This window comes from Alexandromys fortis, unplaced genomic scaffold (genome assembly GCF_014885135.2).
Source record: "Alexandromys fortis isolate MF-2015 unplaced genomic scaffold, M_Fortis_MF-2015_v1.1 scaffold_0, whole genome shotgun sequence".
In the NCBI taxonomy this organism is placed as follows: domain Eukaryota; kingdom Metazoa; phylum Chordata; class Mammalia; order Rodentia; family Cricetidae; genus Alexandromys; species Alexandromys fortis.
The window spans coordinates 128,403-148,037 of NW_026067949.1; the positions used below are offsets into that span (position 1 = coordinate 128,403).

General features: G+C 48.7%; 1 protein-coding gene across 2 annotated transcripts; it reads right to left on the minus strand.

Annotated features, from left to right (window-relative positions):
* Positions 1-1,385: 1,385 nt before the first annotated feature.
* Positions 1,386-17,372, minus strand: Znf518b (zinc finger protein 518B). Of its 2 annotated transcripts, XM_050150262.1 has the most exons (3): positions 17,253-17,372; positions 15,100-15,398; positions 1,386-7,631 (listed from the first exon to the last, which is right to left on the minus strand). In XM_050150262.1, exon 3 carries the CDS (start codon positions 7,472-7,474, stop codon positions 4,181-4,183), a length of 3,294 nt encoding a protein of 1,097 aa, XP_050006219.1. In that variant the 5' UTR covers positions 7,475-7,631; positions 15,100-15,398; positions 17,253-17,372; the 3' UTR covers positions 1,386-4,180. The 2 variants fall into 2 exon arrangements, with proteins under 2 accessions (XP_050006219.1, XP_050006220.1); XM_050150263.1 differs by lacking the exon at positions 15,100-15,398 and having other exon boundaries at positions 17,253-17,363.
* Between the last annotated feature and the right edge of the window lie 2,263 nt (positions 17,373-19,635).

Genomic DNA, 19,635 nt, shown 5'->3' on the forward strand with positions numbered 1-19,635 from the left:
CACCAAGGCCACTGGGCACCACAGGAGCTGCCCCTACCGTTCAGAGTGGTCCCTCTGGTGGACTGAAACCAAACAACAGCAGCGTGGACTCACATCAGGGTTTGAACGATTTAGGCAGAAAACTAAAGAGAATTTCTTTTTATTTACTGATTTCTTTTTATGGACTCTAGTTTATTTTAGAAGCCTGTTAACAGTTTATTAGTAAAATGGTCAAAATACCTGGTTATTTACAGAAAACCAAAAGTCTAACAAGCACTAGCACGATACATCATTTCATCAGTATCAAGGGAATGCAGACGAAGGCAACCCAGACTTTCAGCTTTGGTACTGCTAAGCATTATGTTGAGGTTCTCTCTTCCCCATGTCTTAACCAGCTTTTTAAAAAGTGTATAAGCATAAATGCCAACGCGAGTATGCCCATCTGTGTGCACGGGGCAGGAGGGTACCAGATCCTTGAAGCTTGCAGTTTTGAAATGTGGCCAGGGTGACCACTTAAGATGGAAGCAGTGCGAAACAACACTCTGCTAAGCACTTCAGTGTTCTGGTAAAATTGCTTCTGGCTATAGCTGAACATTTTAACATCAAAACTGAAATATGGAAACACAGGCCAGATTCCTAAATTATATATTTAAAAAAAAAAAGCACCGAATCTGAGTATACTGAAAATACTGAAATATTTTTAAAGGCGCTGGCAAAGCAATCCTAACTGACATCACGTTTTCTTGTTACTGACAGGTGGCTTGTTATATTTCCACTGGATAGTGCCACAGTGGACTAAATCTACTTCCCAGGCAGGCCATCTCATCGAAAGACGTCTGATGTAGGAACTGTCAAAACAGAAGAACCCTCCAGACAGCTCATTTCAGTCAGGTAGGGAACTGGTTAGTCAAATTGTTAAGTGGATGTAACCTATGTCCCCACCCCCCCTCATGTGGCCAATGTTTACCTCAAGCTCAGTTTTCCCTGAGATTAGGAATCCTTTTTAAAACATCATGGTCCTTCTTCCCAATTACGCGTGGAGTCTGGTACAGGGGCTGCTAATTTGGACCAAAGATGGCAGCAGTACAGCTTCTGCCTCAGTGAAAATGCCCGACCGCTAGAACATGCTCACCTAAATCTCTTTCTCTGAGAGGCCACTTGGGTCACTGGGCATGGTAGGAAACTCGAGATGCTCTTCAAATCACTGTTCTGTCGAGCAAAGCCAAAGAGAAGGGCTGTGTGGATTCACAGCAGGGTTTGCATGTCTGGGAAGGTGTCTTAACACCCTGGTAGAATCCAATGCCTGTGCTGTGTGTAGCACCACCCTTACGCACATCAGTAGTGCACACACGATTCTGTGTTTCACAGCCACCCTGTTTTAATGTCGGAAGTGAGAGAGCAGTGAAGATTTTAAAAGTTGCTTTATTTAAACAAAACTGATGCCAACTTTTCTATCTATATACAAACATGTTTCAGAACCAGAGCAGCAGACACACAGACTGTTCACACAGGAACTGTAATGCTCGACATGTTCAGACAAAGTTTTGTTTTCTGCTCATAAAGACATTCACAGACTCAAAAGTCATTCTGAAGGCTAAACGACACTATACCTTCATCTTCCGGGGTGGCTTATAATTCTAAATAAAGGGGGATGGAACTTTGGAGGGTCAATACACCATATTTAGTTTAGTTCAACAGTGTACAGCCCATGATGGGGGCTCACAAAATGTTTTGGGCTGGAGATAAAATTTGGAATAAAATATAATTTATTGAGAGGACACTTAAGAGTCAGAGGCTTAAACTTTTTTTCATTCTACTTGTCTATTTCATAAATATAAGAGGATCCTTTCATTTTTTTTGGTCCCCCAAAGTAAGAAAGACTAGCTTAAAAAATAAGTTTAAAATAATTTTATAAGTACTATCAACAAAATGTAGTGACTAGATCCTTCAAAGTCAAGGTAAGACTATGGAAGTACCACATTCCTGTCCTCCTCCCTCCACACACTCGCCTACACCAATACGCTAGTTCTAAAGATCTGTGTCTGGAAAGTTAGTCGCTTTTGCTTCTCCCATGCTACGGGCTTCCAGGAGCCCTCTGTTCAACAAGGATCACAGTTCCAAAAATTTCCCAAAGACGCGCTACATCTTCTGCTCACTAACTCCAGCTCCACATAGGTAATAGTTGCTTTAGGTAATACTTGAAAGCAGCAGCTGCTGCAGAGTGCGACCATTCTGTTGGCGCTGATCTGTGGGCAGCTCTTGGCCCCGCCATTCGGGGGATAAAACTGTGCAGCAGTGAGGTGGAAAAGGAGTGGATCCCACAGCCCCTCTGCCCCATCACATGAGACACTGGAGCCACAGGGTGCCGGGCTGCACCGCAGATCAGACCTCAGAATGCCTGCATTACAGAGCCACCGAGCACCAAGCATGACTGGATGCCACAATACAATGACCACAGCGGTTGTCTACTCCCGTCTGCTCATAGGAATCAGCTCCCACCACTTACTGTGCTTTCATTTTCTAAAAATGAGATGAAACCATTGTAAAAATGTTCTTTCAAAATAAATTATTTCTAGAATATAAAAGCTTTATATTTTCCCAGCTCATGTATCATTATAAAATAGGAAATCAGAAAATTAGCTGTTGCAATTTGCATATGGTAAAAAATATTTATATGTGTACACATATATACACATATATAAAAATGCAACTTTTAAATTAAAATTATCAATTAAAATGATCAGGTATTAAATCATACCTAAGAAAATCCATGTATTTATAATGAAAACAAACCTGAAGGAGTACAATCCCAACTGTGAGAGGATGAGTTTGCCGTGTGCTAAGGCAAAGGCAGGAAGTCTGCTTACCCAGTAGACTAGAAGTCACCGAACCATTTCCTATCTACCCAGCTCTCACCCCAGTCCCACTCAGCACCACTAAGTCCTTAAGGATGGACAGCCTCAAGCCTGTGATGCCCCCCCTCGCCTGAGCTGCCCTGGCCCAGGAAGCCCTACCCATGCAGGAAATAGGCTTTCTCCCAGTGTGCACGAGTGCCTCGTGGACTGGCTGGTCTTGACACCTCTTAGTGGAGTCGAGGTGAGCAAGAAGAGAGCATCTGTGGCTAGACTAGGAGTGCTCCGTTCCTCGCACTGAGAACGGGTAGTGCTTCTCTTCCCATGTGGTTGATTCCCGAAGTCGCTAGTGTTCATGTTCATGAGGAAAAATGTTCTGGGTCTCAGACAGAGGCTACGCTCGTCCCCAGGAGAACCTGCTCAGAAAGGGCCACGGGGAGAACTGCTCTGGCCTGGGGAACAGCCCTAGGATTTTATACTTAAGAGTGGTGGCCTTCCGTGGGGCTCTGCACGGACTCCTGGGTGAGAAGCCAGCCACAGCAGGCCCGTCACAGCCTGCTTTCAAGTATACTTGGAATGGCACTGCCGAGGTTGTGTTTTAATGGATCTGCTCCTTCACATTTTAAAGTGGCCCTTTATGTCTGTGGAGCAGACTCAACTTTATGTATCTTTCCTTCTTTACCTAACAACAACAACAAAAAAACAATTACACATCCCCTACCCAACTATTACCAATAAGCAGGTAAAACCTAAATACTGAAAAATCTGTCTTTTCTTCTGCTAACACCTGCTGCTGACACACGACCAGGGACAGCAAAGCTCGTGGCTTTGCAGAACACTGTTAGTCCTCGGAGTGGGAGGGGCAAGCACAGTGTATTTTCTAACCAAATTTAAAATGGCCCATCAAGTAGAAAATTTCTATCATGTACCAAATATTCTGAAAGAGCCAAAGCAAAATCAGAGTGGAGGTGTGCACCGAAACACAGGCTGATCTCTTCAGTAGCATTTATCCAAGAAGCCTGTCAATCATAAACCTGCCCCTCTAAATGGTTTATGAAAGAAGTGTCTATTCAGAAAAAAAAAAAAAAAAAAACACTAAGTAAGAAAGGCCTCAGATCCCACCGAAAACCTGTGGAGAGCGTTATTTCCTTTCAACAGAAAACAGTAGAATTTCAGGGGTCTCCCACCTCTCCTAGCCCAGCCACAGAGCTCAGGTAAGGGGCTCTCCACCTTTCTATGGTGACTCTGGGAAAAAAGCAAACCCCTTCTACTGCATCGAGAGTCTAGGGTGCGACTCTAAGCCACAAATACTAGAAGAAAACCAATTTGCTTCAAAGACCAATTCTGACTCATTTGCCCTTTGAAGAAAGAACATCCCAGTCTCTGGTGGCCTCTATCAGATGCCGCTGGCCATGACTCATCCACTCTTCCTGGTCTTCGTAGAGCCGCCCACAGAACCAGCACTTAAACACGCATTGGGCAGGGTCGTCAGGCAGGGAGCCCACCACCTGGTAGTTGTTCTTGTGAACCTTCTTCAGCTTCATTTTCAGCATCATCTGCCTCTTCATGTGGCTCGCCTCGTCTGCGGTCTGGTAGGTCAGGCGTGCGTGGTGCCGCCGGATGCCCAGCTGACACCGAGTCCTCTCGGAGAGCACAACCTTGAGGACATTGCCTCGGTACTTGTTTATGACCTTCATCACGTTGCTCACTTCGGGGGAGTCCACGTCAGGATGGTTTAGTACGATGACCGGCTGGTTCCGGCGGGGACATTTGATCAACTGATCTGGCCTGGCAGCTATGAGTCGCAGCTGCCTGGCGACCTGAAAAAAGGAAGGGTCTTTGAGGCCGCGGCTGGGATCCGCCTGCAGCTTGCTTTTTTTCTTGGCTGAGCTCACTTGCTTGGTTTTAGTCTTGCTTAGGGTTAGGTTCCTAGAAATGGGCCTCCCTTGCCTGCTGGAGTCACTGTTCCCTGTCTGTGTGCTGTACACAGGGATGATTTTCTTAGGGGTACTACCGCAGATAGAGTCCTCCTTTTTAGGTTTGGGCCGAAGAGATGTCTCCAGATTGGGGGACATGTCTGCCGACCCGCGTCTGCAGGCCAAAGGCTGGGAGCCTGAGCTGGCCTGTTTCGCAGGGCAGAACGGAAACGGTTCTAACTGGGCTTCGCTGCAGGGTATGCTGACAGGGGTGTCGCAGGTGGCCTCGATGATGTGGGCATCTTCAGAAGAGTTCAGGACCCTCAACACGGCCCCTCTGGGGATCAGCACTGGAGTCGCTACGGGAGTCTTTCTGGTCACTCTGCTCTCCATTTCTCCATCGTCAGCACTGGCAAACTTGGGGCAGATCTGCTGCTGAGCAAGCTGCCCGCTGCCAGCCACGCTGCCTTCATTCTGAGGGTTTTGGAGAGGACCTACGGAAGGGCCGGAACTAGGGCCAGGGCCAGTAAGAGACACACTCATTTCCTGACTGCCCTTGGGAGCTGCTTTTGAAGCCAGCTTGGGTGCCTGCCCTATGGACCGTCGCTGAGCACCATTGGCAGACAAAGAGGAGGGCTTGCCGCACGACTCAATTAACTGTGCGATCTTTCTGCGAAGCAGTTCGATGGACTTTATTTTGGTTGTTGAATTATTCCACTTAATGCCCTCTGGCACATTTTCAGATCCAGAGCTCAAAGAAAATACTGACGAGATGATGGGACCCTCAAATGTGTTACCTGTCTTTTCAGAATTCTTCGGCTGCTCAGGCTGATCCCCAGGCTGTTGGGACCTCAGTTTATCTTCCCCAGTAATGTTTATGTGTAAGTACTCTTTTGTCTGTGCAGAGGAAACCTGGCCTGTATTTCCCACTGCCTTGTTTTCTACCTGTTTGTCTTCCAGCTTCCTGTCAGAGGGAACCATTGTTTCAGGACAACTAGTCCGATTCCTGGCTTCCAAGTCACTTTCACCTCTAGGCAGAATGCCCTTCTCTCCAGAGAAGGGAACCTTTGCAGGCAACGAGGTGAGGGGAAGGAGCAGCCGGGAGTCACTGCGGGAAGCCCTGCCTTCTTCAGCCAAAGGAACTGCTGATTTACTCAAGAAAGGGTTCACTGTGGCTCCAGGACCGCAGGAAAGACTGCTTTGTACAGAGGCTGGAGAATGGCCTTTTAAGACAGCAGAGGGAAGGGCTCTAGGTGGACACAGACTGTGAGTTTTCTGCAAATCTTTAATTGTCTCGGAGCTGAGAAAAGAGTCTTGATGACTGGGCACACTAGAACTGGGCATGAAGAAATTGCAAGACTTGACCCACTTCACATTTTTTAGTTGTTTCTGAACTAAAGAGTGCAGCCGATCAAGGCCCACAAACTCTCCAGCGTTCCCTTCCATTGCTAGCGACCTTGCTGCTTCCATAGAGAGCATCTTTCTCTGTCCCCCGGAGCCCTTCTCCGTAATAGTACAGATGGAGGTCCCCCCATCTCCTCTGCCTGTGTCAAGGCGGGTGTTTTCTTCTAACGGAAACAGTTTAAGCACCAGCTGCTGTGTGCCATTGACAACCTTCACATCGATCAACTGGGCTAGACAGTTGGTGGGGACCACCAGCTCCGAGGGAGCCATGACTGTCAGCGGCACACCCGCCTGCACAGGCTCCTTCGAGGGGGACAGGACTTCCACCTCAACGTTATTCTTATTCCCCAACAAGCTCACCTCGCTTGGCTCTGACAGGGCCATTTTGTTGGGAATACACACTACATCTTTCTGGTACTTCTTTAGCTCAGGTAAGAGCATCACACTGTGTGTCTTGTCTTTGTTTGTGTGGAGAGAGAACCGAGATAGCTGCTCTGACAACTTGTTCTGGAAGGTAGTCCTGGGGCTGGGGGCCTTCGAGAGTTCTGTGCTTTGCTTGGCAATGTTGGTTCTCTTGGGCTCCAGCTTGGCAACGGTTTTGAATGGTCGTTTGGCACCGGCCCTCTCGTGGACCCTCCTCCTGTGCTTGACAATGTAGTCATTGCGGATAGCGCCGTAGTCGCAGTACTCACAGCGGTACGGGAAGACGCCCGTGTGCTTCACCAGGTGCCTCTGGAACTCGCCCTTCGTGTAGGAGATGTAGCTGCAGTGGGAGCAGATGAACTTGATCTCCTCATGCTGCAGTGTGTGCTTTCGGTACTGCAGCGGGTCCTTTGTGGAGAAGCGACATTTGTCACAGTAGAATTTCCCCGGCTTGAAGTTCCTAACCTTAAATTTGTTAGTTACAGGGCTCGAGATGGTTTCGGTCTCATTTCTGACAAGAACAGCAGCGGGGTTATTGTTCACAAAATGAAGCTGGGTAGGTATCGTGCGAAGGCTGCATTTGAAGCAGACGAAAGCGTCTTCCTTCTGGCTCTGCCCAGGGCCCTTCCTTAAGTCTTGAGGCGGGATCTTGTGAACGCTTTTGCACTGTACACAGGTAGCAATGGTCAGTGTGGTCGTCTCAGCCTCTGAGCCTTGGTACAGTAAGGTTTGTGCTTCCTGTCTGTCTGGCCGGGTTGCTCTAGTACAACTAGGCTGTTTGGGGGACATGGTCAAAGAACTTGGTCCACCATTCACTTGTGTGGTATACAGCTGTTCTCCGATGTCCTTCATCTTCTTTATCTGCATACCCACATAGCCAGCTGAAATCGAAGATGTCATTTGATAAAGTCCTCTGCAGACATCCTTCCCGCACACCCAGTGACTGGTGGAGCCGCAGACACTTCTTGGCAAATGCGTAACGATCAATCACGTTTTGTGTCCTTTCACAGGAAATACATGAAGCACAGTATGCTTTCAATTCTGTTTCCAGGCAACACTACAGGAAAAGACCATAAAGCATGATTAGTACAGAGGCTCATAGCTTGGCTAAGCTACCACTATTTCCACTGTGCCGGCATGACGCTGTGGGAACGTCACAGGGAATCCCCACAGAGACTAGAAGGACAAACACAAACACAAGCATGTTGGCAAGGCTAAACTAGGAACATTCTCTAGCCCACATCAACTGGGAGCCAGAGCTACCTGGAGGATTCTCACCAGTAGCTCAGGATCACCTCTGAATGTTTTGTTTATTGACAGTGACCACAGGTAGATTCAGATGATCCTTAGAAAACATCATAGAAGACACTGCCAGCTCAGCCTTGACGTGTGCGTCACCAAGTGGTAGAGACAGGTCTTATGGTCAGTTTTTCACACATGCACCTGCATTATAGCAACTCTTATTCACACACCCACTCGGTTTGCACAAGTGGAGAAGCCAGCAACACTGTCTCAAACATAGCGATTTCTTTACCATCTTCATGGCCTCCATCAGGTGTGAGGCTCTGTCCGTAAGCTGAAGGGCAGTGATCAAGAGACGGTTCAATGGGTAAATACACTGACGGCCTGGGTTCCACTCTCAGAACCCACATGGTAGGAGAAGACCCATTCCTGGAAGTTGCTCTCTGACTACCACGTATGTTCCGTGGCATGTGTTTACATGCGAAGAATTTAAAAATGTTTAAAAACTATGTACCACTGTCTTCCACTTATGAAGCCCACATTTGGGAGCATGGTTCATATATTTGGTAGTCAAATGACAGTTTAAGAAAAAAAAAACTGGTAAGGAAATATCAAAAAGCAAGGTGAAGAGGGTAGGGAGCTCATGCGAGGAGGCGGAGGGATTGGCGGAAGGAAGGAATGACTCAGGAAAGACTGAGGACAGGAAGCCACATCTGTATACAGACCTGTGGCAGCCAGGGACTGAGCTCTGTGGAAGTCCAGAAAAAAAAAAGGATGTGTCAAGCAGAGAGGGCCAGGATCTGTAGGAAGTGGGCCTGGAGCATTTGGAGAGTTAGCAAGGGACTGAGGTGGGGGCCTCAGGATGATCAGAATGGGACACAGCCTCACAGGATGGCAGTTCTTCCTGTATATGTGACAGAGCTGGGAGAGGGACTGGGTCAGGGGAACGACACTCAGATTTGTATTCAATGGCATGCAGTGATGCGGGAGGACTAGAGCCTACAAAGGACTGAACGGCCACTGTGGGCCACGATGCCTTGGATTAGAACAAGAGCAGAAACACGTATCTTCTAGAACAAGTAAGATACATCGTGCTCATGCACGTGTTACATGGTGACTGGGAATATTCAACGCATAGACACTTTACTTGGAAGATACAAACTAGAAGCCCAACAATACTTGCTTGGAATCTGCTGGAAGCTGGTCTTTTATGATCTTAAACAAACCACACCCGCATCATCTGAACAAATTTCCTCATTGTCATCTGGCAATGAGGACCACGGACACTTCATGCAGCCTCTCCACAGGGCAGTAAGCACACAGACAGACACTCAAAGTGTTAGGTGATGGGCAAGAAAATGAGGGAGAACCAGCAGCTCCTTCTGGCACAGGATGGTTAAGCCAAGAGCTATACAATGCCAGTCTGAAAGCCCAGCTCAGGGCAGCCACATTCATTTCCGGCATAAAACCCTTTAAATGTAGCTCTGAAAAACACTGGAGACCCTAGTTAATGGCGAGCTGTGATTTCTGCTGCGGTATTATTCTCTTTCCTGTCTAGCTCTGCTGAATGATGGTTACCTTCTTCAAAACTACCAGCACGCAGCCAAGCCCGATACTAGGCTCAGCATCAAGAAGACAGAGGCCTTGGGGGCTGCAAGTGCTGTCTGACGGCTCCACGTTCAGGCATATACATATGCCAGAGGACCATGACTTGCACAGGACACATGAACGTTGCCAACTAGCAGCAGAGACTAGCCTTTCTTCTCTGCTGTTCCCTGGTGTAGACGTAGAGAGGCCTTTGAGAAGCATCAGTAGGGGAAGCAGACACACGTGTTACTTTCTAGATCTGTAGACGGCACACATGAAAGGAGACAGGGTGAACCCTAGTACTTCTGCCATAGGCAAAGTCACCTCCACAGTGACCTATGTGCACCTGTTTGCTCATCTCTAGGGCACAAGCCTGGGCTAGCTTCCTAAGCCTGAGGCTGCTGGTCTCTGAAACCAGACTTTATAATTTAACAACACGAGCATCTTCAAGATGTTCTCGCCAGCAACTCTGTGCAGACACCACAACTGCAAGCAGAGCCTGGAAAACCACAGAGCCATAGAATGCAGAGGCTGAAGTCAGGGAATAGGGCTTGTGTCCGGTGGTCCTGAAGCTGGAGGAGCCTACGAGACATGAAGACACCGACATTCCTGAGATGTATTCCCTCTAAGGAGATACGGCTGTTAAAGCAGCATCAGCTAAGGCACTGGGTAACACTGACAAAAGCAGCGGCTGAAATCGCTAGCTCCCAGACCTGTCCAAGCCCTCCGAACACCTACACCTGGGACACAGAGGATCCTCTGAGTTCCCACATCCTTCCCTCTTCAGGTGGAATTCTGTTCTCATTGTCAAAAATGTACCCTGAGATAAAAATGAAGAAGCTTCCCTGTAGCTCATCTTCAACTGACTTGCAGGAAAACAAAGGACTTACTCTTGATGGGCCAGTTAGTAACCTGCACAGCCCGTCTCTTGCCAGGCAGTCCTTGGTCCTCAGTTCTGTTCCAAAGATCTGCACCTGGTCCCTACCCAATGCTCTTATCTACCAGCCTGATAAACTTCTGATGTAGGTGACAGTGGTGCTGGTGGGGGCGCTAATTGACACCCTGGCCCCCCATGGCTCGCTTGTTGATGCTTTCAATGCGGCACCTCGTTAGGCAAACATTAGCTGTAAGTGGTTCTCAGAGAAGCCCACCTGCAAAGCTTCCTGCAGGGGAAGAACCACACCAGCCAGGATTACACTGGTACACATTCAGGTTTTCACACCTTCACAGCCTCAAAGAGTCATGTAGGGAAGCGGTGATGTTCTCTCCTCAAGTCCTAACAAGACTTGAAGTGGATTTAGCCAGCAGGTCCGTGACCGTTAGTGAGAAGCAGAGAGCATCCTGAAGAAGTTTCTCCAAAACAATCAAGCCAGCACCAAGTGGCTGAGGAAGAGCAGGGTCCTGTGGTACCTACCATCTCTGCAAAACCATTTCAGCCATTCTATATGCCCCCCAATTTCCGAGGGGTTTATGACCCACCACAAATTGAAAATATGCTAAGTGAAGCATGAATTTAATACAGCAGGCCTACAGCACAGCACAGCACACAGTTATAATGAGTAGGTCATTTCACTTTTGGATACAGTTCACAGCTTACACTTACGACAGCATGGCTGACCACGAGCTCCAGATCCCTGCTGCCACCCGACATCACAACAGTGCTGTGCTGCACATGGCTAGCCTGCTAAAAGGTTAAAAAACAAACCGAGAAGTGTGATTCCTGCTGAGTGCACACTGCATCTACACCGTGTGAAGTCACAGCGTGCTAGGCTCAACTATCGTAAGTTGGGGGACAACTTGTATTTGGAATTAAGAATCCCTGAGAACAAGGGTTCTCAAATGGGACATACAGGACTGATGAGCACACATCCTTGTACAGAGAGGGCAGACGTCTGGGCTGTGAACCATTTCACAGTGTCTTCCACACTTTTTAACAGTCCTTAGAACAATACCACCATTTCTCCCCCTCACAGTAGGAAAGAGCGGGGTTTCTTTTAAAAGTTCTAGCTGAACCTTTGCAACTTGTATGTTGAAGTTCAGGAGAGAACTCAGTTCCAGTCTTAATGCCTCAAGGAAAGGGTAAGCAGAGGCAACGAATGGGAGACGGATGGTGGCTGCAATGGACATAACACTTCTCAGGTACAGCCAATACCTCCTTCCTTACACACAGGGTCCTTCGTTTGATTCACACCCAACTACCTGGAAAGCTGAATCCTTGGCAAGTTACTGTCAATGGACTGGATGACAGAAGACACTGCAGACAGAGGACTGCACATGGATGCACTTAGCGTTGAAGGCACCCCACATGTCAGCAGCAGAGTCCACGGACCTCCAAAGGCACAGCTCATAGGGCAAAACTCCATTTTTTTTTTCAGATAACTCAGAAGAGCTCAGTATTATTAACTTAATGGCGCAGTAGGAGATCCATTTAACACTGTCTGTTTCCCATAATAAATGACTTAGCAGGATATAGGAAGCCTTTAAATAACACAATTATCTATAGCAACCGTCATGTATAATTCTGTGTACCATAAACTTGGTCTCTGCACTGAGGCAGGGGTGGGAGTTTATTTGCATGCACTAAGGGTGGGGTTTTTTCCCCTGCATTTTTAACAGAATTCTTTTGAACTCACTTGTATTGATTTCTTACACACTTATTAGAGGAACACAAGGGTAAAACATTTACCTTGAAGCTCCAGTTCAGTGACACAAAAGATGGTCAAAGACAAAGTTTGCACCCATCCCTCAGAAGGAAGCGTATGGCATCCCAATGCTTACTAGTGTCCAACAGATCAGAGAGGGCCAGAGTGGAAGCCTAGGTCCCACATTATCCTTGGAGAAACAACGCAGGGTTTTAAAGGGCAGTGTGTGTGAACTGGGCACGCTGCTCCCAGCCGACACCACACAGTCGGCAGTAAGAGGAGCTACCACAATGCAGGTGCGATGTGTTGGGAAAGCCCTTGACTCACCTGGGCTCATTCAATGTTACTCTACATTTTTAATGAAGACCTTATGCCAAGCATTGGTTTCTCAGCTGCCTGACCATGGCTCTCTCCAGAACATAGCTGAGTCACTTTACCTTTTAATTCTATTTGGTTGCACAGCCTAAACTGATCCTGGTAGAAACAGTTTGTCAGCTTCAGTGGTGATAGGACAGTTTTCAGCATGAGACAAAAGACACTGCTGGATGCACACCACCCTTGGCAATGGTGTCAGTTACTCAACCAGGTGACCTTTCCCTACCCTCTTGACACAGGTGGGCAGCAAATGTCCCATCCAGATGTCAGTGAGGAAAGGACGTAGCTGGATACTGGATCACATCCATTGGCGCACAGGATGGATGACTGGCTATATCTGTTTTGACTGGGAAACAAACTCAAGTAGCTTTCTGTAGGCATTATGATCCAGAACTATTCCTTACTGTGGCTCCACCCACATCCATCACTAGGGCAGGGACTGTGCTCTGAACAGGAAGAACAAAGGATCTGCTGGATGTTTAACTTTTCAGCCCTTATTGGCTGGATCCTTTGAGAAGTGATTTCTTTCTCTCCACTGCCAGGCAAGGGACAGGGTGCCACTCACAAGCTGTACCTATGCATTCCTTCTGCTTATGACTCATCTCGCCTGTCCCTCTCAGTGACCCCTTTAGCACTATTTGACCCCATAATGCCCAGTGGCGTGTGGATGGGGAAGATGTCAGCATTAGACTTAGAAAAAGCGTGTCATCTCACCGCCTGGCTGAGTACTTCAATGACCACAAATCAGAACTGGGCAGGTGGGAAAGCGGCCTAAACAGGCAATGCAAACCACACAATGGACTCTTCGTGCTGAAGCGCTCTGCACTCAGGAATGATTAAGACTGCCTGCCACCTGGATGACAAAAAGCGTGTGCAAATGTCACTGACAACACATCGCCCCCGGGGATCCCACTGTCTTCTGAAAGTGGGTGTATTGCTGGGGCAACAGAACGGAGCCAGAAGGCTGTGACAGCCTGGCTGCTTTCTCAGTGCTGGACAGTTCTAAGAGTGCAGAGCACAGGATCTTGAGAAACCAAGGTCAAGGGTCAAAAGGCAGGTGGGTCTCTGGCTTGCTAGCTAACCAACTGTGTGAGTTTTTTTAGACTTTTAAGCTAACTTAACAGTCCCTGCGGTTGTAAAAGCGGGACAACTGACCACATGGCTAACGTCAGGATGAACGAACAAAAACCAAATGCAAGCGGCTAATACCAAAGAGCCTGTCTTGTCAGGAAATGCCAACATTCTGGCAAGACTCCTTTAAGTCGAAGAGTCCAGTAAAGCTCTGAGGAGCAGAAACTGTAAGAATGAACAAAAGAGGTGGCTGAGGGAAAGGTCCACACACAGAGGACTTGCTAGGCGGCGAGGAGCGCCCAGGTACTGCTCCCCAGGACTGAAGGAGGAACTGGCTCTGCAGAGAGCATCAGCAAACTCTACAGCAGAGAACAAAGGGGATTTTATGCGTTACTTCTCCTGATAGTTTAAGAGTAAGAATAGGGTTGGAATCCTTTGAGTTTGAAACTTGTAGCTTAAATGTGAAAAAGAAAACGCTAATGAGCAAATACGCTTATTAGCATCAGATCACACATACACATTCACACACACACACACACACACACACACACACACACACGACCAAGTGGTATTATAAGGAATAGGTACAAATTTCGGATTTCAAACATTTAAATATTCATTAAAGATATTTAGTATGAACAACATTTTTGTAGTTCCCTTGTTTTCTTTTATTTGCCTCAAAAACCCCTAAATTTGTAGACCAGAGAGTTTAATGAAAGAGAAGAAATCTTTCCTTCTACACAGGGGAATCACTGGCTTTGCCTCCATTAAGGCAAATATGGTCTGGATAAGGCCACAGTGTTTAAAGGAAGTTACTGAGGAAGCTTTGAGAATTGCTGCTGCCTGAGTCCCATTCCTCAGACGGGGTTGCAACTGAGATACTGGCAGGGGCAGGGCAGAATCCAGAAACAAGTCTACAAGGCTTTGAAAATGGTTCAAGCTGGGCAGTGGTGGCACACGCCTTTAATCCCCCCCATCACTCGGGCTGAGGCAGAGGCAGGCGGATCTCTGTGAGTTCAAGGCCAGCCTGGTTCCAGGACAGGCTCCAAGCTACAGTGAAACTCTGTCTCAAAAAACAAAACAAAACAAAAAAAAAGGTTCTAATACGCAACTTGGGTTGGAGACCACCCGTATTACAGGTGCAGGATAGTAGGGATGGCAAGGAAAACTCGTCACTCTGTAGACCTCACAGTAGAGGTGGGGCTAGGTCACAGCCTCAGGGTAGTGACAGGGCCTAAATATACAAGAGTCAAGGCTTTGCAACACAACCTTGGAAACACCAAGGTGCTCTTGAGGTGTGAAGATCTCAGTAATCTAAATGCTCCCACTCTCCCTCCACAGTTTTTGGGCATGGCCACGTACAAAAGGCATAGACAAGGATCATACTAGCCCCAACTCTGTACGGGCTGCTTTCCCCAAGGAGTCTGTCTGACTGGGCTCGGAAGTAAATGGGCAAATTCAATGTGGATCCTGTTATCAGGAAGCTGAGCAGGGCGCTCTCAGTGGCTGGCCATTGGCCCATGCCACAGCACTTTGGCCCTGGTCAGGAAGGGTGCCTGTAGGGGCAGGCTCTGTGACTGGACGTGCTCTGAAGCAAAACTTAATTACCTGCTTCTTTCAAAACGACAGGCCTGGAGGTGGTATGTGGCTTTTCTACGTCACAATGATGTGGGAAGTGATAGCAGCCAGCATTCAGTCCAAACTCTTGTCTTGTGAACTCAGGTCGCAGCCAGGATCCCTGATTTCTTGGGCACTGTTCTTCCAGTCCCAGAAGTCAAGAGTGTAGCAAGTCTCGGTGGCTCTTCCTTCTTTTTCAGGCCTTCTCAGATACAGAGGACCATAGGTCTCAGGACGTCAGGCCCTGGTATAGACATGTAGGCACAGAAGCCAGGGCTGCGCCAATAGGCCTGCAACAGAGTCAGACACTCGGGTATAAGTGTGGGATCTGCAAGCTGTGGTCTCCTGGATACATTTATTGTAGGAAAGACAAAACGAATAAACCTTCCAAGTGCTTCTCAATGGCAGCCAACCTAAGCTTAAAAAAGAAAGGGTTCCCAGGAACCCTGTGGCCTAAACGCAATGGATGGCACCCTTCCTGGGGTAGGGCACATGACAGGTTCAGAAACCTTCCCAGATTATGTCTCCCACTCCCACCCGTGAAGGAGTGGTCTGGATTAGATGGCTCTAGCCACTTCTCTGCAGGCAGCTGGATTTGCAGGGTAGCAACAGTATGCAGCGGAGATCAAAGGTGGTTTAGGAGCAATCAAGGCAGGGAAAATCATCACTGGCAAGGCCCCCCCCCCTTACCCCAGCAACAGCAGACTTGGACATGAAAAGCCCACCGTTGGACTGGCTCAGAGGATAAGGGAAGGAGCAAAGAAAATGGCAGCCTTCGCAGCGACAATTATTAACCTGCTCTTTGTTCTGCCTCTTGCACAAATACTGTCCCAGACCCTCTTATTTAAAGGCAGATGGATAAGAATATCTAGGTTTCTTTAAATGGGCCTGAAAATGAGCGATTCAGGAGGAAACTACCTTTACTCTTCGATAGCCACCACTATAACATGGCTGGGTCTGTCATATGTGTTAGCCTTATCAGGGCTCACTACCAGATCCAAGACAAAAAAAAATCTTTAATAAATGCTTGTACTGGATAGAGATAATGCCTACAATGCAAAAAGCTGGATATGACGCTTCAAACATACTTACACAAGAATCCTCAGCAAGGGCATGCTCTCCTGTACAGTCCTGGATTGGACTTAACTTTGTGCAATTTATTGGGACAGAGACACCTTTCCAAGCCAGCTGGCTTCTCTTCTGTAGCCAAGTGCTGCAAGTTATTGGCACCCAGGGAATTTTCTTTTAAGACGATTTCAATTTTAAACTTAAGGTAATGTTTTTAAGGCCTCAAACACAACATTGAGTTGGGTTGGTAGGCTACTTTTCAATAGGACAATGTGCTTGATGTTTCAAGTTTTTATGATAAATATCGTTGGTATTCTATTTTTTAAGAGCAGAAGTAGTTTAAAAGGATATGTCAAATCCCCAACAATCCTAAGGGGAGTTCGATATCTTCTTCTATCTTTTGGTTTTCCCTTTTCGGGTCATAAACTTTGCACTGGTTCTTTCCCCTCTTCTGCACCCTTTCCCTAGCCTTCATCTGCATCCACCCTCAACCCCAAGAAACAAGATCAAACTGAAAAGCTGTGATGGAGCTGTCCCACAAAAGGTGACACCAGCCGCATCCCACCCACGATTAGGTCCTCTGTGGGCAGGCCCACCCCGACACCCGCTCCAAAGACAATGCCAGCGTGGTCCTCAAGTTTATTGTTGGCGCGCTCGCAGGGATGCACGCTCTCCCGGGCGAGGCCAGGGCGCCGACGGCGCTGAGCGAGGCGCGGCTACGAGAGAGCCCGCACCGTCGCGTCCCCTGAGGGTCAGCCAGACGCAGATGGGGTGTCTTCCAAAAGCCGAAAGCTAAAGCCGCCTCAAGCCAGCCTCTGAGGCCGAGAGGCTTTAAAAATGGCCTCCTGACGACACTTCCTGCTCGGGTCTGAGGCATCATTTAAAAAGCCGGCTCAGCCACCCGGCGCGCAGAGTCGCCGGACTGAGCCGGCGCTGCACAAAGGCCGCGGGATGGGCCGTGGGTCTCCGACCCGACCCGCCTAGCCCGACGGGAGGCGCCTCGGGCCTGAGGCGAGCTTGTGGGACCGTGGAGCCACACCCGACCGCGCCCGCCCAGGTCCCGCACCGCCACTCACCCGGACGCCGCGGCACCGCACGGTCCCAGATCCCCGCGGAGGGACAGGAACCTACACCGCCGGCTACCGCCCGCAGACCGCTGCCGCCGCGCCCGCTGTAGGTCCCTACCCGGGGGGCGGAGCCGGGCCGGCGACGCGCGTGCGTAGTGCGGCGCGACTGCAGCGGAGAGGCGGGCTCCTGAGGTTGCCCCTTCCCTGCCCTGGGCTGTGGGCTCTGAGCTTGGGGCTTGAATCTAGTCGTTTGCACCCAAAGAGTGCTCAGCCCTGCACGCTCCGCAGCCTCCTCTGGAAAGAACTGAACCCTCTTCCCTTTGGGTCTAGTAGAACATCCATGGGCGTCTGTCCTGCGCTGGGTCCTGTCTGCTGAGGGTGGATTTGGTGCTTACCCTCAAGGAGCTTGAAGTTCTCCAGCAAGTAAGTGAAGTGATGACAAGCCTCAGTCATCATAGCTTCCTGGAGCGTCCTAGTGAAGGAGCTGGGCCCGCAGCCCTAGATTTGGATACAGCTTGCTGCTGGGCCTTAGATATGGAAGCGCAAACTCAAGCCATTTCTAAAGCTGAGAAGATTGTATTTGACGTATAAGGCCTCATCTAGTGCACGTTGTGACAGTCCGAGCAGGGACATGATTGATGGGGGAACAGTCAGCAGATGCTACGAGCTTTTAGTGCCGGAGTTTGCATTTACCTCCTGCGTTCCAATCAGGTAAATGACCCCCTTTCACAGAGGTGCGCACCTACAATCTACTGGATAAGAGACTACCCCAAATCTGAGGGAGGAAGGGAATCACATGGCCACCAACCCCCCCCCCCCCCCCCCCCCCCCCCCCCCCCCCCCCCCCCCCCCCCCCCCCCCCCCCCCCCCGCGCGCAATCAGCGACTCCGATGCCGCTCCCCACAAAATAAAACTGCCTCCACTCCAGCAAGAACAGATGGTGACAAGGGGCAGTGTCGCTGTAAAATACAGATCCTCCATGGACAAGAGGCAGATGTTCTCTTCAAAGCTCTAGAAAGAAAAGAAAGCCAAGACTGGTTTCCTGTTCCTTCCTCTGGGCGGTGGAGGTCAGCTCCAAGACATCGGTAGTAAGCTGGGAGAAGATGCAGGGCTTTGGCAAAATCTAATGGGTGAATGGAGTTTGGGAAGAGCAGGCAGTCACAATACCAACTGCTGGGCAGGCCCCCAGTCCCTGGAAGAGTAGACACTGGACATAGAAAATCTGGGCAGAGAGCAAGTCGGTGAGGCAATGCCTTTGACCACACCCTGATAAGGGAGCTTCTGCTGTTTTCTCTCTCCCTCTCCCTCCTGCTAAGCTAAAGGAAAAACAAATGGGTCCAGAGTTCAAAGTCTCCCTCAAGAGTAGGCTAATGATGAGGAGAACATTGAGAGCCTGTCCTGGTCATGCCTGAGAACCCCTAGTGACACAAGGAACCACACTCAGGAAAATCAGTTATGTATTGAAGAACCAGAAGTCCAAGGGTTAGATATTTTTCAGCTCAAAGCATTGCACCCCCTTGTCATTCCTACCCATACGTCACAGTCCCATCTTCTTCAGTCACATGGAACTGAGAGAAGGCTGCCTTTGGGTTGTCTGGAAGCTTCTCTGGAGTTCGTTCCTATAGGCCTGTTCCCTACCCTGCCAGAACCTTGGTTTCTCATGTAAAATCTAGTCACCGTTGGGACTGCTTCCACAGGCAGCTATCAGTGTTTAACTAGACAGAATCTTGCCCAGTGCTTCTCAAACCTGCGGCTCTGGCCCTCCCCTGCTTTGGAGTTGAACATCGGTTATCCTGAATATCAGATATCTACATCATGATCCGTAACAGTAACAAAATTGTGGTTGTGAAGAAACAACGAAACGATTTTATGGTTTCAGGGTCACCACAGCACGAGGAACTGCATTAAAAGGTCACAGCATTAGGAAGGTTGGGAAGCCCTGGTCTAGACTGTCGCAGCCCCTGGCAGATGAGAAGGGTCTGAAAAGTCTCGCAGTTCTCAGAGGTTCTGGTGTGGTGAAATAAAGCTGTTTTGCAGGGGGTTTGGAGATGCGGTATCTGCAGCCTGGGAAAAAGGCCAGCCAGGGTATAGACTGGGTTTCATGAGACCACAAGAGTTCAAGTGTTGCTCCTCCAGAGTCTCTGATGGGGAGCAGGGGGTGAGTTAATCAGAAATTCTCAGCTGCACATTCTGTTCCTGCCACTCACGCCTTCTTTCTCTCCGTCTTCCTCACCCTCTAGAATAATTTGCCCAAGATCCCTTCCAATGTGGATTGAATTGTGCTCTACAGAAAGGCGCTGAAGTCCATTGCCATGGTTCTTGTGAACGGGGCCTTATTGGGAAAAGGTCTTTATGCATGAAACCCTATTAAAATGAAGTCATTAGGGTGGGT

What these genes read in the sequence shown, in the direction of transcription:
- Znf518b (XM_050150262.1), bottom strand. Translation starts at nt 7,474, where the DNA reads ATGACATCTTCGATTTCAGCTGGCTATGTGGGTATGCAGATAAAGAAG.